At 41.0% G+C, this 25,880-nt stretch overlaps 1 protein-coding gene across 2 annotated transcripts in view; it reads right to left on the reverse strand.

Annotated features, from left to right (window-relative positions):
- Window positions 1-25,880, reverse strand: part of exoc4 (exocyst complex component 4) — a 103,942-nt gene that overhangs the window by 67,779 nt on the left and 10,283 nt on the right. For both annotated transcript variants that reach the window (XM_027272084.1, XM_027272085.1), the window contains exons 8-10: window positions 21,832-22,012; window positions 12,013-12,158; window positions 11,710-11,798 (exon numbers count right to left, since the gene is read on the reverse strand). In XM_027272084.1, coding sequence (XP_027127885.1) covers window positions 11,710-11,798; window positions 12,013-12,158; window positions 21,832-22,012 — 416 coding nt within the window. The remainder of the gene's footprint in view (window positions 1-11,709; window positions 11,799-12,012; window positions 12,159-21,831; window positions 22,013-25,880) is intronic.

Consider the following 25,880-nt stretch of genomic DNA (forward strand, 5'->3'; position numbering starts at 1 on the left):
AAATAACCTTCTAGATTCAAAACCAAGGGAAACCTTGAGGAAAAAGTTTGCTTCCAAGATTTTAGGACTCTGTAAGAATAATACCATCACCACGCTGACTGCACTTTCCTGTTACATTCTGGTCAGTTTAAAAATGAAGTGTGATGTGATGTCAAGTGTACAGAGCAAGTTAAGTGGAAACACTGGACAGAAATCAAATAAGACGGTGATCCTGGCTACTTTAATAGGGTTTTGAAATGGGCAAACGTGTGTGTGTGTGTGTTTTTGTGTGCATGTGTGTTCTGTAATGGTGTGATTTCAGTTTCGGCACACACAAAGCCTTGCTCTGCTGTTTTCCTCTGTTTCATTTCCATGTCCAATACGGCTTTGCAAAGCTCGTGTGATATAACACAAAAGACACTGTTCCGCGTTACCTGCGCAGCCTGCCTAGCCTTGCATTCAAATGCATATCAACCCATTCTTCCCTGTGCCCGAGCTCCATAATACATTTCTAATGGAACAAGTTTCATTTGAAAAAAGTAAAAGGAGACAACACTCTCCGTATTTTCATTAAAATGACAAGGAAAGCTTTCACTCCATCCAAAAATTTTCAAATCAAGGGTTTCTGATTCTGATCTGTTGCCCATGAAATTCGCCTGCACGGTAAGCCCACATTCGCGTTGCTAAGTGGAGACAGAGATGAGGTCCAATTCGCTCAGGCTCTCTCGTTCTCCATCTCTCTATCCATTCATCCTTCCTTTGGTGCCAATTCAATTAAGACTCAATTACAGGCTCCTAAACAAAGCTGCCGCCAACGCACTCTCTTGCTCGCCCTCCCTCACATTTGCCATCTCTCTCTCTCTCGCTCTCTCTCTCATGCACCGATCATCAACATGGAAAGAACTGGCTAAACTTTTGTTTCCTCGCTATCAACTTGCAAACACTCAAGTTCCCATGAATAACATCAACATGTCACAGACTCTGGGAAGTAAGCGTTACTTGTTTGCACCGAGGGCCACATCTAACCGGCAACTACACACACAAACAGACACCCACACCAGTTTGACTACCATGTATGTATTCCCAATGACGGTGACCAATTTAATTTCATGCTCTAAACATCTGCATCCGTGTCAGACAAAGGAGCGAGGAAGAGACCTCATTGATCCATGGGGTCTGGGACCAGCTGCCAACAGGGCATAGCGATGATGAATATTAAATAGGCCTGCATTAATATGCATAGGATTCTTGAGAGTTGTCTAGACGTGACAGGGTGGCTCCGGTTTCAGGTCAGGATGCCACCAAACTGCTGCCAGCCGTCTCTCTCTACCTAATGTGTAAAAAGTGCCATTTTGTTTACCAGAGCTTGTGTTTGCAGTGTGTGTGTTTGAGTATTCGTTAGTGGTGTTTGGACAAGTGTCTGTGCATTTGTGTCCCTTGGTGTGTGGTCTGATCCAGGATTAGTGGGAGGGGTGTGTGGAGGTGTGGTGCTCGGTGGGACGGCAACTGAAAAGCTGGAAAGGAAGAAGTGACACATTCTAATGTGGCCAAATCTGCCTGAAATCCCCCTTGAGGACCACGACTCTGTCTGCGACACATGCACGCACACACACACACAGAAGCAGACATGAAACGTCTATCCATAAAAACATCCATGGATTTACGAGGGTACAATCAGACAGGTGCAGATATGTATACACACCTGGTGGGACAGCTTTCAACACACATCAAGCATATGCACACACTTGTGAGCTTACTGACACAGAGAGCCTAACACAAATGGATCAACCTCAACTACCTAGATACCACATTCTCTCTCTCTCTCCCACACACACACACACACACACACACACACACACACACACACACACACAGTGACACCCATCCAGCCCCCTGTGGTGCGTTAGGCATGCACTCCCCAGCCCACATGTAATCAAGTCAGGCAGTGACTTAGTGAAATTGCATTAGCTACACTTTCCTGGGTTTGATGAGAAACGGGTTTGATCCTGTGATGAATTCCGGCCCTGCCCAGATTTAGGCAGGGAAAAGAATGAACGTGTGATGCCTTCTTTAACACACTCCAGTGTCTCCTGGGACCAGTGTGTTTTCTGTATGCATCTGTGAGTGTGTCAGAAAAGGGCAAGATGAGGAAATCCAGACAGACGGGCAAAAGAACATTCATAATCCCCAATTTGCAAGTGGTCTGAATCTGTTTTGTGTCCACAATCACAATATATATGTGTGTGTGTGCGTGTGTTTAAAAAAAAAAAAAGAAGCACAGAAGTCAAAATATTCATAATCCCCTGTTTGACATGTAGAGTGTGTACCACATATACAGAGACAGATGTGGGTTAAATGTGCAATTATTTAAAAAGTATCTTGGGAACTCACTTGTTTGTAATTGCTTTTTGTTCATTTTATAACTTTAAACATATTTTCATCTGTCAATCACTTTCTAACTCCTGTTTTTGAAACAGATATGAAGTTTGCTTGTTATTATCTTTAATGCTTGTTGTGCCATGACAAAATTCTCATAGTGTACTGTACAGTCCTCGTGTGTAAATAAATGTTAGGTCAAGTTAAATAGCAAAGAACTGTTTCTGTGTGTTGTTTTTATTTTGAATGCCTTAATCAATATTGATATCAAGATCATGTTAAAATAAAAAAAGGACCATGTTAAATTTGCCCATAACAATCATCCTTGCATAGAATATATACATTAGGAGTAGAGTATCATAATGTAGTAAGGTACATTAAGTATTACTGGACTTAATCCTCCAAACATAAAAATCCTAAAAGTTGTGTGGAAATGTTGTGGTCACCGTTGCAATCTCACACTTACGGCCAATCTGGGGTTACGTTTGTGTCAACTCAAAAGGATCAAAGATACCTGCGATCACTCTGAATGGTTTCTGATTGGGACTAGCAGGAGGGCGACTGGGTGATTGGCGTGAATGACTCACAATCATGTCCTTCTCACACACACACACACACACACACACACACACACACACACGCTCACAAAAATGAAAACAATTGTCGGTCAAGATGACACAAGCATAACTTAATCAAATTATAAAAACACACTCAAACAAACATGTTTGGACAAGTGTGTCCACAATACAATCCAAATTGAAATTTTACTGAAAGGATTTTGCAACATATGCACCTCTCCGGAGTTATACAGTAACTGTTGACCTACAATAGTAGAGGGAGACAGTGCTTCCTCCTTTGATTGAGGTCCCTAATCTGTGCTGTTAGCCAGCACTGCACATTTGAAGCTAAATTGTGCAAATAGAAAGCAGCATATAGAATGATCCAATTTTCAACCTCAATGGCCTCATTTGTCTGTAGCCGTTATGCTATGAAAATTAGTTTGGGGGTGATCAATTCAGGTAATATTCTCCGTGTACAAATCAGATGCATTTAACCGTGTGCGTGCGTGTGTGCTTGTGTAAGAATCAAGACTGGCAGTTGGCCGGATCTTTACTGAGCCGAAACCTGCTGAACTAATAAAGCCGATTTCTGTGTCAATAATTCATGACTCTCTGGTCAATTCTGGGCAACTCATTCCACTCAGACTGTCTTCATGTCTGATTGGGTCTTAATGAGAGCCTTCTATTATTAAAATTAATTTGATGGGATGGTATCTGCTGCTCTACCTACCAGGAGACCAAATCCACCCCTCAGCCGAGAATAAACGGTATAAATAAATGATAGTATAAATAAATTCAGGTGTAAATTGAGTTGGATTAATTATTAAAAGCGTCACCGTGGCATACAATGTGTCTCCATGGTCTTGAGTTTAATGAATGCACATCTGTCAGTGGTGGTATGACAACAATGCACTCCAGTAGCAGAATGAATATTAATTGGACACGAGGAAGAGTCATCCTGAGTGAGGGACATTTTGGGAGAGAAAACACATTCGAACAGCTGGAAGTGTCTGTTGTTTGTCTTTCAAACTTCAGCAATGATAACACAGTTTCAATCTGTTGGCAAGTAGTGGCAAAGTTGAATGAGAATATGCTTTGTGCAGAATTCAGACATGCTGGCAGCTCTGGGTGACTGCACCATGGTACTTTGAGCTAAATGCAAATGCTGAAGTTGTGAAAGACAGGAGAATTTATCTTCTGGGGACCTTGAATATCACTTTAGAGTTGTTTCAATCTGGAAGTGGCTCAAAAAAACAATGACAGAATATCATCCTTAGAGCATACTAAAAAAAGATTTAACACAGCAAACAAAAGTCTACATTTTATGCAGGTCAGACATCACGTTCACCCTAAAACAGTCATCTATGTACAGATAACCCTACTGTGGCGGTGAGAGCTGGAAAGTGGGTGACCAGAAGTGTGAAAAGTGGCATTATTCTGAGATTTAAATAAAATCCTTTTTGAAGTTGTAGAAGTCGAAAGGGAAGAACCACTAACATTTCAACGGTAAAATAAATGTCCACGCAGGAGAGCAGAGCAGAGAGAGATGTTTCAAGACATTAAAACACTGACTGATAAAATTCTATTCTATTTATGTTTTAGCTCTGTATTATAAGCTCAGTCACCCCAGTATTACGACAAGAGAATCAATTCATTTCAATGAAAACACTAATCAGTTCAACTTGGGTGGACACTGGGCATGCGTATTTGTGCTGTTAAACGACTGAAAACCATTGTGACTGGGCTGACCTTTGCGGGAATCAATCAGAGCGCAAGTAGTCACGTCATCACTAAGTTTGAGCACAAGGATGCACAAATTTCACTTTGCCACTTTCTGATATGACTGAGCAGAATGGTGAGAGTTTACCTCATACTCACCTCTGCCCAATGAATGCTGGAAAAGGATAGTTTTCATACCATATAAGAAATGGCAGCAACAACAAACCTTATATACTGTATTATACCTAAAACTATACTGATGGCACACGAACACCAGCAGGAATATATGAAGGAAAATGATAATTGACACAAACTTGATCAAGCGACAGTAGACTATAATCCTCAAAAGAGATATGTCATAGGTGACAATATGGTCTCTAGAAAAGTAAGGTTGCCATTTTCCTGCACCCTTTACAAAAATGTTGTTATACAAGTAAAACCAGTATTAATCATCAAGGGCTTAAAAACACTCCTCACTGCCATGGTCTCTTAAATCTGTCAACCATAATACAGAATTACATATGAGTGATTGAGTACACCCGTGTGTGTGTGTGTGTGTGTGTGTGTGTGTGTGTGTGTGTGTAACGACCAGGAGAAATAAATCGGCCAGAAAAGCACGTGTCATCACATCTTTGATTGGGCCCAGCAGGGAATCAGACAGCACATTGCACACGCTCTCCTTTACCGGAAAAAAACTGCAGCATGCTGGGAAAGTTTGTGTTGTTTATCTGTCTGGCTACCCGTGAGGCTGCTGCGGTGCAGGTGCAGCCCCACATGCCCTTCCTTCCCTCCCTCACTGGCCTTTTTTCATTTGTTCATCCCTGCATCTTCTCCAATCAGCAGGTCTGAGATTAAAAGTAAACACAGAGGTGACAGTCAAAGCCGCCAATAATGACAAGACCAGTGCTGATTAAAATTAGCCTCTGGTTAGGAAAATACACCAAGCTCTTTTTCTCTGATTAAATGTCTGCACTGTGTAAACTATTACAACCTCGTTCTCCTTCTGTTGTCCTCTGCAACCACCTGTCATTTCTATTTTTCCCTCCTCATCTTCTTCATTTAATGCTTAATTTATCTGTGCGTCACCTCGCCTTGATGGCATGTGAAAATCACATAACACTAAATTTTGGTGTTTTGTCTGTAGGTCTCGGTAAGATGAAGCAGTTTACATTTTAATTAGGCAACAATATGCTTCCCTATAGCTTGCAGACACAGGCCGTATGTGATGTTTGGCAAGGAGAATTAGATCTCTCGTTGCTCAAATATTTTAGTTTCAAAGCCATCACCGCATGGATGGAAGAACTGAATGAGACATGAATGCAGTATCTAATGTGGAAGTGCTTTGGTTACTGTTAATGGAGTCATTTTGGTTGACATCCAGCGTTAGTCCTGGCCTCGTACTGAGCTATTCCAGCAGGTGTTGCTGGCTTGTGTTTGGGTAATCATCTGTGATTCGCGTTTTGTATAGAAGTGGAGAACCACAATGGCTAAATGAAGTGAAAAAACAGGACACGATAACTACAACAACAACAACAACTACAACCCAAATGCTGGCAACTCTAATATCATTCTTTAAATAACCACCTGCAATGTCTTTTCCATTATCATGCTCCTATTCTTCAGTTTCCTGACCAGGGACTTGGTGAGCTACAATACAGTAAAATGGTGATATTATTATTACAAGCCACAGTGCATTTTCTACACCGTCTCCATGCTCCACTCTAATTTCAGCACCAAAGCTACTGTAATTCAATCACGGAGCGGGATGAGAAGCCAACATTGCATTTGTTTGTGGGTGTGTATGTGTGTGTGTGTCTTGAAAGAGGACAAGAGGAAAAAAAAAAATCACATCTCTAATGTTTTAACCAATCAACCTCGCTGAAATCTATGTATGAGCAAATTGAACATGAGGAGCTGAAGCTAACACGTACAAAATAAGAGCCGCAGCAGGACATCTGCAGTGGTGTGTGTATGTGTGCCTGTTTTTCCACAATATGCAGAGCTACTCCATATTTGCTTTCATGCTGAACACAAATAAAGGCTTTTCACAGTAATAGCCTGTCAGGTAACAGAGGTACCCTGCATTTTATCTACAAACCCAGTTATGTCGCTGCTGGAACAAAGCGATTCATAAAGGTCTGGCACCTGAGCAAGAGGGGGAAACATCATTTGCTGGGTGACATTCTTGCGGTGTACAGAAGTATAACAACATGTCATTCAATTACAGCATGTCGTACATGTCATGTATGACATAATTTGACATGCACACTTTATGGAGTGTACACACAACCCGACATCTGGCCAGTATGAAAACCCTCATCAGTCACAGATATGACATGTGCCTTTTCTACATCACTCAGCATCGTGGGTAATGTTCTATTAGGAATAATGAGCATTTGAAGGACAGAAACAGTGAACCTGATATGATATTCTGTATACAGAGAGGACTATTAACCTGTTAATCTTTTCCTGGTCTTCCCTTTGCAATAGGATAGGTCAATGAAAAGCATGCAGTCTTTGAGAACCATGAAATGATACATATTAGATCTATTTAAACCATTTAACTGATATTTACTCAATGAGTTAATATGAACATCCAACCATAGCTTTTGTTGACACGATTTAATATAGTGATCTGTTTTTTTATCTGTCACACGCACACACATACAAATCTATTAAAATATCACTCTTCAAGTTGCACGGAGCAGAAGAAAGTTAATCAGAGGGGGGAAAAAAGGTGAGCATGAAACACCAAATCTTGACAGAGCATCAGGGTACAAGCACGAAGTGGAGAACATAAATAAAAAAACACGAGGCATCAATTGCAGCTAAGCAGGTGTCTTCGACATCACAGCTACATAATCCTGTAATAATTATTGACTTTTCACAGACACAGCTCAGTTCCATCTAAGGGTTTGTTTACGAATATGATAAATCATAATTGCAAGGTCAACGGAAGTCAAGTATTGATCACTCCATAAGATGAGTGAACAACCATTACCCTTGAAGAAAATGAATGACTGAAAAGAGAATAAATGAAAAAAGGATTTTACATTAAAAACAGAGCGAGGAATTCATCCGGTTAGATTTTTATCAAGGCGCTGTCTAAATGGGATGCCAAAGCATGTTGTTTTGGGGTGGGGGGGCAGTCAGTGATGATGATGGGTGATGTGTCTCTTCAAAACCACCTCTAATGACGCCATCACTGTTCTTAAGCATTTCTGAAAAAAGGACTTTCCCTTCATTGCAAGACATTCCCCCGGCAATCGCAATCCCAGTTTGGCCAAAGTGTGTATCATCACACATCACTTGGCAGGAACATGCCGTTTCTGCTACTTCACGTTACAAACACATACACACACATGCACACACACACACGCGCTTCTGTGAACACGTGGCTATCAGCATCTGTGAGCCCCACCCTGATATCCCACCCAGCATCACCTCCTACCGTGTCTCCCACAAGACATTTTTTCCATTTGCACCTCTCCCTCCCCTCCACATTGGGGTGCACAAATGATCTTGACAAGGAACACCACTTCTGGTCGCCCACAGCCATCACTGTCTTCCTCCTCCTCCTCCTTCTTTTTCTCTCCCTGTCCCTCCTCCTTCTCATGGGAACATGATGCTATTATACATAAACAAGAGGCCCCTAATGCAGCATAGGGTTGTTGTTTTTTTGTTTTTTTTTACCTTAGACTGGGCATTAGGTATAAAGGGGTGGGCAGCGATATAGCTGTTTGTAACTAGATTATACTCAGACAGACTGGTCTTTTTGCTTGCCAGACACCCTGTGAACAAGTCTATTTGAATATCAAAAGGAAAACAGGGAATGTGTGAAATAGATTTGAAACCGACTTCATTATGAATGCATCTTAGGAGTGGAGGGAGGTCAGACGTGGGAGAGAGTCAGGAACGGGAGTATATGAACATGCCTGTAGGAGATGGGGGACGTCTGAAGTGTGGATGTTTGTTTACGTGCTATCCGGGGCAAGCGCATTGGTGATAGGCAGCCTTTGTGTTCGGCTGTCACTTTGGGGGTTGGGGGGCTGGTGTCACTTCAAACGTGCCCCGGGGCAAGGCAATATCGCAAGAAACACAATGAACAGCCGTGACACAAAGAGAAATAAAATCAAAAAAAGGGCTGTAAATGCATTACCGACTCGGCGTGGTGCAAGACTGCAGTAGTTATTGAGATATATTCACACTTCACGTCCCAGATGACCACTGGGGCACTCCCAAGTTATCTGCTGCCTACATGCGATAGAGAGGCAACAAAAAAAAAGAAAAAAAAGCAGAGGGCGAGGATGTAAAAGTCTAGTGGTTGGGGGACATACAGAGGAATATGGGGGGCATGGTAACACATCTATAGCTGGAAAATTGTTATTTTCATAATTTATTCATAGGGAATGTGATTGAATCTGGAGGCTCTGTGATTCTGAAAAAGTCGTTTGCAGAGGATGCAAACACACCCACGAACGCCACATACACACTTAGGCAGCTTAGGGTGTATATGAACACTATATACTGTAAAGGCTCTAGCCAGCAGTCTCACTGCATACGTTCAGAACACATATTCCAGATGTGGCTACATATGGAGCTGTAATAGAGTCTTTAGATGAAGCATTGGATTAATTGAAGCGTACCAGACATGTTTCAGTGGAGAAGGCAAGCAATTAAATCCCCCCTCTTGTGTGTTTGCATGTGTATGCGAGGCATGTGCGTCTGTGTAGCTGGTGTGCATGTGTGTAATGATATATAACGGGTGCTCACAACACTCAGGAGACATAAATTACAGATATTACAGATTAATTTTAAACCCATTAGAGATATGTGACTGTGGAGAGGTTACAGAATCATTACGCATTCTACACAAACACCACTGCTCTGATTCTTATTTAAAGATGTGGGACTTTGAACAAAGACGTGACAAACTCAGAAGATACGAAAATATATTTTACATTGGTGTGTATAATCATTCACTGAAGTAATAAAAGTGGCAAATATAGCAAAGCCTTGTGCAAAAACTATAAAAAAAAAAACATCTGCGGTTCTGACTTTGTACTCTATTCAGAGCATGACCGTTTTTCTTCCTTTGTTAACAGTGCATAGCTGGATTTAAAATGAACAATCAAAGTCTTATTTCTGAGGCTGCGTTGGTGAGCATCTGAGTTAATAACTATATTGACTTGAAGCAGACGGTTAAGAAAGAAAGAGTTTAGGAAACTCCAAGTAGAGAGACTAAGAGACACACATGACTAAGCTTTGAGTGTTGAGTAATCCCGCAGCCACAAGAACTCATCAACTCAATCTCTCATTCTCACTCTTTTTCCTCTTCCTCCCTCCCTACAGTAAGTTTAATTTGAAGAGAGAGAAAAAGCCCTTTCCACACCGTCTCAATACATATTTTTCTAATTTCTTCCTTCAGAAATCTCTTAATGGCTTCTTCGCTGGACCCTGATGAAAACAATGACTTTTAACCTTCCCTCTACCTCCCTCCTTCCCTCCATCCGTCCCCAGCCCCCCTCCATCACAGCCGACTTACTTCACTTTCTAAATGATTTCTTACTCCTTCAATCTCTTTGCAGCCATTCAGGGCCCCGGCCTAGGCTTGTGGCCGGTGCTATGCATTGTGACAGGTGAAATGAAAGCCCAGAGAAATCTCATCTTCTTATAAACGCTCCGAGGCATTCAGCCAGTCAAAAAAATATTTTTTCCCCCCTTTTCTTTCTCAGGCGCCGACAGATGGAATAAAAAAGAAAGGAAAAAAAAGTGAGCTGTTATTTGAAGACCATTTGGGGTTTTCCTTTATCCACAGTTAATCAATGCTGTTCTTTTTTGTGGCTAGGGGAGCTGAGGTAGTACATTTTGCAGACTACCTACTGTAGAAGGAGCTTTTTTTTTGACTATGGCCTGCATTGATATGTCTTCTCAAGTTGTGAGTCAAGTTTTGCTTATTGTTGAGTACAGTTGAGAAACTGTACATACCGAGAGATACTCTCTGTATGTACAGAAACATAATTAATACTCCATGATTTAAATAGTTTAACCTCAGTAGCCATAATTAGTTATGCAGATATTGTAAAAGGATCATATCTGCATGTGTTACAGAGACGTCTCTACAGATTAAAAGCACTTTACTGTTATTGTCTCGCTCCATCTGCTACTTTTTCTATTTTATCCAAACAATGTCAATGAGGAGCTCGGTGTGAAAAAGGGAATAGTAGCAGACAAACAGCGCTGTCAGGCACTGCTGATTGAAACCTCAAGGTCACAGGCAGAGAAACAGAGAGCCAGGGAGAGAGACAAACAGACAAAGTAGGAGCAGTAGAACAGCTTAGACTCTCCAGGGCCTGGCTGTGCAGCTTACTCACTGTGCTATATTTTGTGTGTGTGTGTTTGTGTGTATGCGTATCTGTGTGTCTGAGTTTTTCAAGGCCTCTCCCTGTAGGCGGATTCTGCAAAGTCACCCTGCTCTCTGCCTCTCGTCAATCTCTCTCTCTATCGCTGTTTCCCTCTCCGCACTCCTGTTGTCTTGCCTTTCTTTTTCCTAAGTGCAACTTCTCGACCCGCAACATGCCCTTTCCTATCTCCGCCGCATCTTTTGTTATACTGCTCCCTCGTGCTCTCATTCCGCCTCTCCATCTCCCCAAATCCCTCCGTCACTCTATGGCTGGATCCTTCCACGACCCTGCCTCCATCTTCTATCCTATTCCTGTTAAAAAGGCAAGATACACGCCTATTTGTCTGTTCAATAAGCTTGAAGGTCCCTTCTTTTTTCTTACTCAACCCATATAACTCTAAGCTCCCTCGCTCCCTCCTTGTTTTCATCCATCCACCTGACCTTAACCTTCGGTCTGTGTTCCTGCTGCTCTTTTCTCTCCCAATTCTTTCTTCTTTGTTATATTTTCACTGTTGTCAATATTTTTCACACCCTCTGCTCTGCCATCTCTTTTTCCCCATCCTTCATCTCACTATGCCTTCCACCCATCTTCACCTCACGTCTCCAATCCAGCTGTTCAGGAGTCGTCTGCACCCTCCTTTCTCAGTACAACCCTCTATCCCCCTTCCTCACCTTGTAATTCCCCACTCTTGCTGTAGAGTTCTCGCCTCTGCTCCCTCAAGTAGGCACTCATGCTGATGGCATGGGACGAAGATTCAAACCTACAAAACACATAAAAGGTTCAACAAGTGGGCACGAGACAGTACAATACACAAAGGAACAGGAAACAAAGAAATAAAATAAGCAATGACCTCGAGTCTGAGAACAGGCCAATGGAACCTTAAATAAATGTCATTACATTCAGGGCACTTAATTTTTTTATTTTTCTTATATTTGAAGTAGCACAAGGCATAGAGCAAAGGGTGTGATCCTTACTTGAAGAGAGATTGCTTGGCACGCTGTGGTTTCTTCTTTGCAAAAAAGGCAGCAAACTCACTGCCAGTGCTGGCATAGGAGAGCTGAGCCGACGGCTCCGTGGCACTGCGGCTGTTCTTCACATCCAGATACTCCATAAGCAGAACCTGAACAACACACAGAGAACTCGTATAAAAAGTACATCGGTGCTATATTTTTAATTGGAGAGGGGCCACAGTGCAATAGATCTAATGGACCCAGCTGGCAGATTTGTGAACGGCAACTCATTTTCTGTTTGCATTACACTAAATCAGCTCATAAAACATAGAGATGAACTGGAACAGAGAAGCCGAGATATTTTTCTGGCACAACACAAAGACACATCAGGCCACTGACACACGATGTGAAATTTCACAGTCGCAAACTAACGACGAAGCATCGATCTAATGTTAGTTCCTAATTTATCACATTTATATGCTTCCTCTTAATATTACTACACATTAGATAATGTAACATGGAGTACTCAAACTTGTTAATGACTCTGAAGCTCCCACTCACAATCATATCCTGTAGGCTCTGCTCTGTATCAACTTATTCATGAGTATCTTTTCTGTCCATAAGGTCTTTGTACAGCAGGTCTACTTTAGATTACAGGTAAAATGCACATTTACATACATTTACCGCGGGGTTACGCTCCATCTCTGTGGAGCTGAAATCAGTTGCCCTTGGATAGAGTAAAAAAAAATATTGGAATTGGAAAAGTTTCCTATGCTGTGTTTAATTAAAATGTTTAGATTATCGAAACTTTTTACCTAACTCCATCCAGTGTCACTTTGATTGAATCTGTACATCTATTTCAATTTTGATGCATTGTTCCAAGAATATTTCACTGAATTATTCCTCTGTTTTCATGTCGCATCTCATGCAAGATTGCAGTTAGAAATGACTTATATTGCCATGCCAACAGAGACACATATCTTGCAGATCAGCTATTAACATCCCTAGTAGTAGGTCTTGTAGTATTAGACTGTGCAATGATTTATGATTTACACACTGTCTACAAAGTGAGTCCTGAAAAACAAAAGAAAACCCAAACTACAAGACAGAAGAAGACCACTGACGTAACTGGGTGCCACAAAATTTCGTCGTCCTCCATTTCCCTCATCTGCCTGCATGATCCATGGTGAAATCCATCAACGTCTCATCATGCTTCATGAAAATCTTATCAACTTCTAACAATAGCAGAGGACAAGCCCATTGAAGCTCTGACCATACAGAGAAAGTTAACTTCCTCTACTCTATCATTCTATCTGCACATTCCCTCTGTTGCTTTCATCGGCTCTCATTTTTCAAAATCTCTTTGAGCTTCATCTCTCATTTCTCACATTTCTATTTTCTCTCTGTTGCTCTGTCTACCACAGTTCATCGTACCCTTTCTCTCCCACCCTTCTTCATCCCTCTATCTCTCTCTCTGTGAATACATATGTTCTAAAATAGCCCCCCATATCTAATAGCTTCATAATTTAACAGGACCATTTAGCCCGTGTGTGTCTAATTCTGAGGCGCAGTGTGGGTCAGCCCAGAATGGGACAGGAGTAATGGCCAAGCAGATGGAGATCCATTCTAACCATAACGATGTAATTAACGCTGCGGAGAGCAACCCCGCCGTCATGCATGGGAAAACCTTCACATGGATGTTAATTCAAGTGCACATAACATGTATGGGTATCCAAGAAAGCAGGTAGCAGATTAGCAGGTAGCTCTTTGTTTAAAAAACTGAATCATACTGGTGCAGTTTGGATTATTACAAAAAAACTAATTTGAAAATTAAAAACTGGCGCTTTGTAGCTTAAACGGTTCTGATGTAATGTTAAACCTGGTCACAAATGTTCATGTATACACAAGTTAAACACGTGCACACAATCTCACATTACTCTAACACACTTCCCCACATCACGTGCAGTGCTGGAGGCCGTATCACACACTCCCGCTCTCCAACTGGCAACACCAGGGCCTCCACTTGCCACTAGCCTCATGCTGCAGCTAATCCTATCAGTGTATTAATTACTAATGATGAGCTGATGGAGCGAAACCCCCACTTGCTTGCAAGCTAACGCCCAAGTAGACTTAATGAAATGCCAGCACTGGGCTGATGAAGGGGCTCCGACCCTACTTAAATTGCATTAGCCCAGAGACAGAGTGAACTTTGGAGGCAATTAACTGGACAGCTAGGACTGAGAGATAGATAGCGGAAGAGAGGGATGAGAGGCAGAAAGTAACACAGGCGGAGAGATAAAGGTGAAAAAGAGTTGTGGTGAATAGAAAGAGCAAAGGATTATAGGTGGCAAATGAACGCTGAACAGAATACTAAAAAAGAAAAATGGGAAAGGAAAGAAGACAAAGAGAGAACACAAGAGACCCAGTTAGATAACCAGTTGTCGCTGATTTAACACCTTTAAGTGAAGTATTCTTTTTTTTATTTTTTTTAAAGGGTTGGCTTCCCGCCTCCACTTAAGGATCTCCTATTAATTTTGTCGAGGGCAGAAGTCTTTAGAAGAAATCTCACCACTCTCCCATCAGCAGCAAACCACACTGCACGGATAATAACTTGCAAAAGTAAAGTTTTTGTTAACGTCACCTCAAATCTCCAAAGCTGCCTCACAACAGACAAAAGTTACTTTGTTGCAAAGCCAAACTACAGCAAATTACTTGTTTTTGTCTTGCTGCAAGTGGATAGAATGACACGGACTAAATATATCTCAATCTCACAGCTGCACTGTATAAACTAATTATCAAGAATTAAAGAACAACTTCAGAAACTGAAGACTTCATCCTTCAAGAAAGTGTCTTTGTTTCGTTTCTATTTATGAAAAGACAAATAGTTTGTTACAGGGGCCAATATGTCACAGCAACATATTTCATTTAAGTCATTTGATTCTTATTATCCTCATGCGTTAATATGAGCACTGCAATGAGTCAAGGTCATCTGCACTTGTCAACCACTCTACTAAAGTACATTCCAGGTGACTTAATATTAGTAACTACAAACTACACAGATCACAAGCAAACTACACACCTAAACATCTGTTCAGTACAAACAAGGCGCAATCTAATTATCTTGCAGTGAATCATCCAAATATAGCGCGGTACAGTGCATGCAAAGCTGCAACCCCTATTTAAGTCAGAGCTTGAGGATGATGCCTTCATTAATCTGAAGTGGCTGAAAATCCTACTAAATGTTGCACCATAAAAAAATACTTTACAGGTGGTGATAGCGTTGCTGGAAATAGTCTGTCCCCCTGCAGTAAAGTTCAATGTACTGTAATAATGTGCTGTGACTGCATTTATAGGGATGCAACTTTGTACTAAAGCTTTTTCTCTTGTCCCAAAATGAACAGATAAATGGGAAATAATCTGAGATACTTGTTCTGTTTGATACAAAAGTTATCCTACCTGTGTGTTAATCGCTAATAAAACAAATGCTCATATAACCTGGATGTACTGTATCTGTCTCCAGACTATGAATAAAACAATCTCCCCTGTCTCCCATCCACCTCCCCTTCACCCATCAGGTCAAGCATGTGAGATCTCATTAAAATTGCTATTACTCAAGCAACAAAGACACCTAGATCCTATTACTGTCACCTGTGTTTGACCGCACAGCTCATCAGTGAGGAACGCTTACAAAGGGATAAAGAAGTATCAGAAATACTAAAATAAATTAGTGATTTCCAAAAGGATTTGAAATATAAACGAGGTAAAAAAAAATCAAAAATCTGAAAGAAAGGCAAAGCAAATAATGATAAAAAATTAGACAGGGTAAGGGACATACAAAACTGTAATTAGGAGACAATAGGGACACAAAAGGCGAGTGAAAAAGCAAGTCATGCACAAAAGATGGTCCCTCTGCCACAGCCAGCTTAGGAATGATGAACACCAGCATCAACACATTTTGCCAAACCAAACAGCTGCTTCAGTGACCGCACTCAGAGCGCCACATCAATGCCAAACAGCACAATCCACTAATAAACTAATTCATTGGTCACTAAGTAGTGATGGCCCCCAGAGACTGGTTTCAAATGGGAGCCAGTTCTAATTTAGGAAAAACCTGAAGCTTTGATAACGTCTGACGAGACTGGCTCGCTATCAAGTGGATGGGAAATTGGAATTCATGGAAATGACGCAAATACGATCAAACTGCCTCTTAATGCATTTCATATTGGCAACAGGTAGCAGCAGATGGAAACAAACTCACATCCCATCACTCTACGTCTCCTTTTTGTTTGAACAGCTTACAAAATCGGACGTTTCCGCATCAAAGCATCCTCGTAGCAACTTCTTCAGTGTAGACTGATCTCGATAACTTGGCCAAAACAGTATTCAATAGTTCAGTGAACTTCCCTAAGATTACATAGAGCTGATAGAGAAACCGGAGAGGACGAAACGAACTGCGTGAATTCACTAAAACTCAATATTCACAGGTGAATCTGTGAAACATTGGATGAGAAAAGGGGTGGTATGCAAAGATGTGAGACAGGGCAAATGGCTCTTCACACCAGATACTAAGACTAAGCTCAAGAGTTCACATCAACTCAAGAGTGTGTGCGTTTGAGTGCTTCTGTGTGTGAGTGGGCGAACATGCAAAACTCTCTCAAGGGTTCCCAAGTCCAAGACAATAATTTTCACCCCAACTATTCAGAGTAATTCGATCAACCAAACAACCTCTTTCAGCACTTGAATGGCTTTGGTCTCATACCAAACCTAATTCAGTTTGTTGGGCTGAGTGCTAAGTTATATTAAAAAAAAGGGCGAAAAGCTTCACTGAAGTCTACCTTTGTAATTCATTGCCAGCCCTCCCATTTGTTTCTTCCAAAACAAATGTCCTGACCCAAACGTCACCCTTTTGTTCTTGAAGAAAGTGGATCCTCCATCCTCCATCCTGCCCATTAGGGCCTGAACATCCAACAAATCAGTGCAATTAAGAGTGCATCACTCAAGCTTTGCAGGTGAGCACTCGTCACTGGATGAACTCTGCAGTCAATTCGCTAAAATGAAACAAATAAATATCACTTAATTTCCTCTTTCCTCGTTTCCATCCTCTCCTCTTCATTAAGTCATGTTAAAAGCGGCCGAGAGAACAATCTCAGCAATTTGTTCCTTTCTCAAGTCTTTATTGAAATCGGCTGTTTTCCCACTAAATCCCTTGGCTGGTGTCCTGTCACAAAACATATTGACTGATATCCCTTGTTGCTAGCTTGAAGTTAAAGTCCACAGTGTCCTTGGCTGTCAAAGAAAGTGTTCTTTATACATCATGTATTGATTGTGCTCCCCAAAACTTCAATAACCTTCACAAGTTCTGACAGAGCTTCAGCCACAACTGCACCCACAGCACTGAACTACCGCTAACCAGTGGGGGTTCCCACCTGGAGCGTACTGCATCTAGTCAATCTTTTGAAGGCTATCTTGTTGACGGAGGAAAGGAAAACTCATTTTATTTCTCTCCCCGTCCTTGCTGCGCCCTCAACATGTTCTTTTAAATGCAAACATATATATGTGTTTTTATTGTTTTAAACAAAGAAGAATAATATAATAGTTTGTGGTGTTGAATGATGAGTGGGTGGTTTCTTTTTTTTTTATTTCTATTAGAGAGTCACCTGCAAGGGCAAGAATTACTGTAAGTTTTAATGAAGTACAACAAGAAAAAGCAGATTACATACCTAAATATAGACTACTGACAATATTTCTATTTTCACTGCACTAATCTCATTTCATTTTTTATCTCAAATTGAAGCCACAAAAGTGGTTACTGTACAGGACATGATATCATGTACCCTTCTGCATCACAGTCCTAAATTAGATCAACAAGTCAAGGAAATTATTGCAAAAACATGCATCAGCAGTTGATTAAGTCTCCGGTGATTTTGATGCAGAAGATATGGGTGTGGTGATGTGTGTGGAGCTGAGAGAAAAAGAGACTTTTGGTAGACTTCACTGCGCTCCAGCAACATGTAAATATGACAGGGCTTTGGAGGGCGGAATAAATGTGACACATTGATTAAAATGTTGGGCGAGAACAACATAGCAAAGCATAGCACAAGATGTCTGTGCTTCATATCTAATTAAAAGAGATCATTGTCTTCTGGCTGCTCCCTGGCAGTTCAATTCGCCTTGTTTTCACCGTGTTGACGAGCTGAGAGAAGGCACTGCATATTTAAGCCACTTATATATTTATACATTTTTGGCACAAACATAACACCCCTCCTTTGTCTAGGTTAATCTATGGCAGGGAAATGATTCATTTATGAAGCAAGTTTAGACTAAGCCCCGGGCTCTCATACATAATAATACACATACATAAATATAAATACATAAAAATGGGAAAGAATATTAGATCTTTCTTTAGGAAATGGAAGAGGGATATGCGTAAAAAGATATGCACTAAGCCCAGGAAAATCAGAAAGTTTGCTTTTTAAATTTGACTCTTGATTTGGAGCCCATATTTAAAAACCTCAGGCTTTCTTATCTCTTCCTACAGTAGAAAATGTTAATATGCAAAGGTTTGAGTTCTCTGGTAAAGTTTCTATGATCTGAACTGATTTCAAGTTCTTTCAGGAGGCAGATAGGCAGCATGTATCTGTATTATTTTTTTTTTTGGATGCAGGCTCAAAGTTCCTTGTCTGCAGAGAGGAAGCCACTCATTAAAAGTGTGATTTGCACTCTGGTCACACACTCACGGAAGACAACGGACATGGCAAGCAGTCACCCGGCCACAAATCCTTGCAGAATGCGCAAATGGCGAGCTAATTAACAAACTCGCACACCTCAAACCGAACGGCCGACAAGGTCAAAGGGTGATGGACGTCAGTAGCAAGAGACATTCTGTGCCAAATATACATTAAATAACACTCCCATTGGTTGGTCTTAATGAAGAATGCATGGGATTTATGAACCATGATCTTTGATGAACTATGCTACCCAATTATCCGACATATTGTGACTTCCATCTTGTTAATGATTCAAAGGGAACTTGTGGATTTTTTTTTTTTTTTGCTTGGCACCTAATGTTGTTTTGACAACATCTTAACTCAGGAAAAACATTATTCATGCCAGTCTTAATTGAGTGACGCTACTATAGCGTATATTTTGAAGAGGAAAGAGAAGTATTTTAAATATTTATGAATACAGATAAATTCCAGTCACTGTCATTTCTTTGATAAAAAACGAACTGCTTTGAAGAACGGGATAGTTTCCTGATGGAAAAAGGAAAAAAGGCAATCATAGATAGAAATTGAGAGTAGCAAAGGCATACAGTGGTGTACACTTGAATAATCAATAGACATACTCACACACAGTCTACATAAAGCCACTTGAAAAACTGTGAAGCAGCATTAAAAACACTCCTTGCAGCATCCAGTCTTTTATGCTTTGAATCAATACGTCCACGCGGAAATTAACAGCATCTCCGGCATTTCTGAACGGGGATTAGAACCATTACACGAATCTTGACTTACAATGGCTTGTTTACCTATTCCCCATTCTAAGCCTACCGGGCCTCAGTCACACATTGATGAACGGAGGTTCCCTGCCGATGTCTTGTAACTGGGTGCACCCTGTGTTTCTGTCGGCTCTTGCATCTGTCTGCTGGCATGTCATGTGGAAAGGTCAACCTGGTTTCTCCACCTCTCAAAGTGTGGAAAAAAATAACACCTACTGAGAGGTTCCTGTGCATGTCAAAGATGTGAACTGCAGGCAGGGATTCAAATGATTTAAAAAAAGATCCTAACACAGGTCTTCTTCTGTTCAAGCCTTCACACTAATTATCACTTTTAAACTGCATATTTTGCAGGCAGTGATTTTTTTTTTGAAGTTACAGTTATATAGCAGGACTGAAGGAAAACAAGATGAGGGACTAACTAAGATCGTAACCAAATTTTGACCAATGCTGTGTAGGTTCCTGCCCCTTTGAGCATCTTAAGACACGAGATAAGAACTGTCTCAGTATCCAATAAAACTTGACAGAGCCACCGTGGGAGCAGTAGGAATTTAATTTCTCTCATTGCTGATATGCGACTCTCTAGGACACAGTGGGCTAAACGAAGGGGGTGAAAGGGAGTGTGGGAGTTGTGAGAGAGAAAAAAAAAAGAAAGCAAGATAATGAGATTAAGAAGGAAATTACAAGGAGCAAGAGGGGTATGCACAAGGTATTGGGAAATTGAGAGACTGTAATACAGAGGCAGCGGGAATGATGCTGAGGAGGACGGAAGGGAAATGGAAACGGAGAGTGGAAGAGAAAGACGAAATATGATAGAAATGGAAAGACGGAGGGTGGGATGGACGAGGGGCCTTCATATTGATACAATCGGTCAGGAAATAATAACATGAGTGAGTGAATAAGAAAACCTCATTTCACGTAATGAGTATTCTAATCAAGAGATTACATTATCTCACATCGCAGAAACAGGCGAGAGTGGAGCCCCTGGCAACTGGGTGTTGGCAGTGATCATATGCCGGGGAATAGCTTAATGCCTCCTATATCTCCGCTGGTACAGCAGAGCGATTACAGTACATGCCTATGCACAATCACACCCTCAGAAACACACGCATGCATACACTTAAACACTTCTGTATTGATGCTTCCAAAAACTTATTGGAAGCAGATGTGCCATAGTGCACAAGTTAGAAATAGATGAGCTTTTAATTTACTTGATCAGCAGACATTAAAAAAAACACATTTTAATTACTGAACTTGCTTTCAATTACCATGACAACAATCAAATCATTTAGTTTAGCCCTCTGCTTGCTGCTCTACCTTCCAGTCCTAAAAAATTATATCAAGTTTTTATCTCTCTTGTATGTTTATATATAAAACCATCTAAATCATGGTTGGGTGAGAAAAGCCTGTTAAAAATGAACAAAGAAGGACCTCATCTGCTTTAAGAAATTCTAGCTTGCTGAAATATGTCTACACGCATGAGAAATGCTTCAAGGAAAAAAAAAATCATAAATTAAAATTGCACAACTCTCAGTGAAGGAGCATCAGGCAAAATGCTGTGTTCTTGGGTTTGAACACACACACACACACACAGGAAGAGACACACATGCACCGGATCGCTTTGAGAGCAGCGACCGCCACAGATTTCCTCTGAGAATCACCATAGGTCAGCTCAACAGCTGCTCATCCCCATCAGCCAATCAAACAGGAGCAGGGAGCAGGAACCCAGCATAAATACACACCAATTAAAGAACCTAAAATTAATCCAAGCAATCAAGCTTCCCCCTGTCTTTTTCTCTTGCTGCTTCTTGCTGACAGACTGAATGCCATCCGTCAAATTACTGCCAGTTTCTCTACTGATTAATTTAGTGTAAGGGAAGGTGAATTTAATCAATATTTTAGGAAAAGTGCTGGGTGGAAAATAAATCAAGGTGAACAAATCTCCATGGTAGTGGATGAAAATAAAAGGCCTGGGGTTATGCCAGTCAGCGCAGACAAAACAAAACAGAGTTCACCATTGTTTTAAGGGACAGAATGTCATAATGGTAAATATAATTGACACGCATTTAGTCTAAATAAAACAAACCAGACAAACAAACCAGACTTGATTCATAGATTATACAGCTGTTGGCTCAGACAGATAAATCTATTATTGGATTATTGGATTTAAAGATATGTCAAACTTTACTTTGTGTTGTCCAATTTCCCTACAAAGATTTTTATTTGATTTTTTAGGGGTTTAATACTTCTTTTTAGTGCCCTTAGAAAAATCATTTGCAACAAACTTTTAACTATACTGAGCACATACTGTACATCAAAAGTCTGAGTCACTGCTGTTTATAACTGACCTGCAGCACTGTCTGGATCTTGGCAGAGACGTCGGCCTGCTCATACAGTTTGATGCCCTCTTCATGGGCCCCGCCTGGGCACTGCACCGCGATCTGCTGCAGGTGGGTCAACACCACATTGTGAGCCTGGGCCACTGCCTTGAACTTATCAAACAAAAGTTCCAGCAGCTCCAGCAGCAGCCTGTAGAGGGAGACAGAGAGAGCCGAAAAGGGAAGGGAGAGGATGAGACACAGGGGGGCATGAACGCAGGAGGGTGGAGGGGTAAGGACATTAAGAGGAAGAGGGGAAAGATGGAGAGATTAAGATAACTTAGGATAAGTAATATTTAATTTAAAAAATAAGGCAAAACAGATGCAGAACATTTTTTGCAATAATAAAAAAAAAAAACTACATTTATTTTGTAAGAATTTTTCCCATGGTCCTATCTTATGACAATCTAATATAGGAGCTAAAAAAAAAGACAGCCAGCACAATATTCAATAAACAGTTTATTGGTTAGGAATATACATACTCCTACAGTAAATTATGTCTTTCTATATAAAGAAAGCAGAGGGCCACTAAAGAATTCAGCTTCTGTTTCAATATTAGAAAGAAAGTCAAGTGAGACCTGGAGGCTGGTGTGACGTCTTCATTAACACCAGAAGGATGTATATGTGCACATACCTTCTACTAAATGAGGAAAGCATGAACTTGCACATGAACACGGCTGTGAAATCCAACTCATGACTCCACATAAGGAAACTAAATACAAAAAACTATAGATGTCCCGAAGAAAATTAAAAGAATCTTTCATTCAATTCATTCACATTTCCTATTTAGCACATACTGACAGCTATTTTCACCCAGCTTCGAGCTGGCTATCGAAAAAAGTAGTGAGCTTGCCTGACCTGGACTCAAATGAACAGCTACTTTCATTAGTTGTAAATGGCTCTAGCTGGGAAAAAAAAAAAAAAAACGCAGCCAAAACCAAACAGACCTTCCACTTGATCTGAGTGCTACACTCTGCTTTGGAAACTCACAGTTGCCTCATCTACACTAATGCTTTCATACAGTCTTTGCTATACCTGCTTTCTCTCACAAGGACAAAGCTTTCAAAGTAAAGAGGGAACACAGGTTACATTAGCTGAGACTGAACGAGTACCCAGCGCACCCATGCCAGTGAGTGCCTACTTTATTTTAGTGGAGATATTACAGTTAAATAAACATAGTCACACTGCTTGTCTGACACCGGTCTTTTAGTACTCTTCTTTGGCGTTTTAATTGCGTTTTAATTCATTGGTAGTACATTTATTTGTAGGTGACAACAGCTTCAATTTTTTCCCTGATGGACAGCTTGATTATTTTATCTTGAGCTTCCTGGAGACAGTGTAAGAGTTACCCACTTAACCACAGATCAAACCGAATGTCTTTCCCGCTAGCTTTTCTGCTAATTTAATTAAGAAAAAGAGTTGGGTTGCGTACTTAATGATGTAAAAAAAAAAGAAAAAGACCAGCTGTATTAGCCTGAAGTACAGCTAACTAGAATAAAAGCTGAGGTTCCAGACCAGCAAAGCTGCAACGGCCGAAGACCATCTTCTATTAAGTATACCCAAAAGCACCAGAGCCCACGCCTCATTAATGCCAAGTCAATACAAATTACCACCGATTTAAATGCTGCAAGAAAGGAACGTGTGCTAAAAGTTTTGGGACGTGGCCAAGGTTTCCTGGGAAGGTATAAGGATAATGTAGAGGCAAGATGGATGTTTCACTAGGGGGCATTTCGGTTGGCTGTCTGTCACCACACTGGCAGTAGCAGCGAGTAAATGTTATTAATGGAGAGGAAAGAAGGCACAAATCACTATGAGCTATAACTCAGTGAATGGAAGATGTTCGTGAGACGAAGAGAGGAACTGTGAAATGTCAAGGAATTCGCCCTTGCCCCCTCCTCCCTCATGCATAAACATGAGGGACTGACAAGAAAAATATAAGTGAACGGCAACTTTCAGAAATGATCACGATCATGTAAGCATGCATAGAGGTGGACACACAAAATGTATGGCTCTGACCTTGCCACTACTTCTTTTTGTTTGATTTCCAAGCATACTTTAACTTAGACACACACACAGTCCACACAGCTCAGACCTCCTCATTATCTCCCAGTGGAGGCCATCCTAATCCACATTGTGTGTTCTTTGAGGCCTCACTTCTCATTTCCCCTCAGGATCGAAGCTGACACACACATGGTGATGAATGGTCGGCAGAGACGGTGGGGATCTCACACACACATGGACGTTCAGTCCCTGAGTAACTGACCAGCAGTACATCTGCGTGTGTGTGCATGAATGTGTCCGTGTGCGTGTGTTTCTTTCATTTTGGGAGTGTGACGATGATAGTGTCCGTATTAGATTATCATTAGGTTAGGCTGTCAGCCACAGATAATGAAATTAAAAGTAAATAGGGGTCCACAGAGTGATTAAAGAACCCTTTTGAAATATCAAATGTGTCAGGTCATACACATTTGTATGACTTCCTAAGGGATTCAGATTAGATACAGAATGTACAACAAAAACTAAAGCAAAAAAGAAATGGGTCTCAATTTTGGTAATGGGAAAAAAAGAAAAAACAGAAATATGAGTTCAACAGGTCAGATTTGATGTAAATGAAACTAAGCTGCTCACAGATCAGCGGCGCATGCTAATAACTTTGGTGCATGCTGTGGGAACCTGTATAGTGTCTTACTAAGAGTAAAAGCGGGTGAAAGGAGTTGGAAATGAAAATGTACTTTCAGTATGGCTCATGGCAGAGGACGTGAATGAGAACATAAACCTCTGAGTGCAAGCCATGCACCGCCGTATATGCTGTAAAGTGCTTAAGTGTTGCCTGCTAGTCTGCAGTGCTATAAAATATTGTGTGCAATATGCAAGACCATTGTTCCTTACAAGTGGTACATTGGTAGGAGTTTCCATAGCAACAAGCCTCGACTTTAAATTGAAGTGAACATAGGCAGAAATAGGTGTGTATGCATCCATATAAGCATCTAAGTGTTCGCCCCAAATACACAAAAATACAGCGTTAAGCACTCACACACACGCAGGCAAACTTAAAACAATCTGTAAGGACTAGAGCTTGGAATGAGCTACACGGTGGCCTATTACATTGAGGTCAGATGAGATTCAGCAGGCAACAGAAGAAGGAAGGCAGACGAGGCCAGAGAGAACAACCCTGACAGAAAACAAGACGTTCCTCTTAAATGGTTCAGGATCAGTGGACTGAGACCTGTGCTTCCCAAGTCTGCTGGCTGTACGTGTATGTCTGCAGGAGCTGATGTGACTGCTTTTTAAAAAAATGTAGCAGTCCTCTACTGCAGGTGTGTTGTTTATGTGTGTGTGTGTGTGTTTAACCATGACTTGTCTAGGTTTAAAGCAGTAGAGTATCTGTTTTCATGGTCTGAGGCAGGTGTGCCTCCAGTTCTCGCCTTTACTGTGTTTCACACCTGGTTGACTGTCTGACTATGAAACACCCTGGGACTGCATTCAAAACACGGTGCCGACTGCCTTTACTGTCAGCTCTAAATACACCTTTAAGATTCACTGCATGTCAACACCCAAAAGTGACTGATGACTAATCCAAGCTATAATAGTTTTGATAAACAGCTGTACTACAGGAAGGGTAGATATATTCCTAACCTTTATCAACCACTGGAGAGAGTGGGCACTTTGCACCTAATCACAGTGGGGAATTGATTCACATGGGATTAGTATAATTACAGGAGAATAAGCGAGCAGGCTGCTTTAATAAAACTCTTGCATAGATACAACACTAAGGGGATTACAAGTGACAGCTTTATGAAGGTCTTTTTTTTCCAGGCTAACAACGGTAGCTGAAAAACCTGCTGTTTACACTGATCATTTTTCGGAAACATTGCTAATGCTACGTATTATTTCTGAACAACACATCATCATTTCAAATAGACACTTTTATCTTTCCTCAGAAGTGCTTACAGCTTCCTTTTTGTGGCCATCTATCCACTCTATGTCCCTTTCCCTCTTCATTTACTATTTATATTAAA

Source organism: Larimichthys crocea, chromosome XX, assembly GCF_000972845.2.
Source record: "Larimichthys crocea isolate SSNF chromosome XX, L_crocea_2.0, whole genome shotgun sequence".
In the NCBI taxonomy this organism is placed as follows: domain Eukaryota; kingdom Metazoa; phylum Chordata; class Actinopteri; family Sciaenidae; genus Larimichthys; species Larimichthys crocea.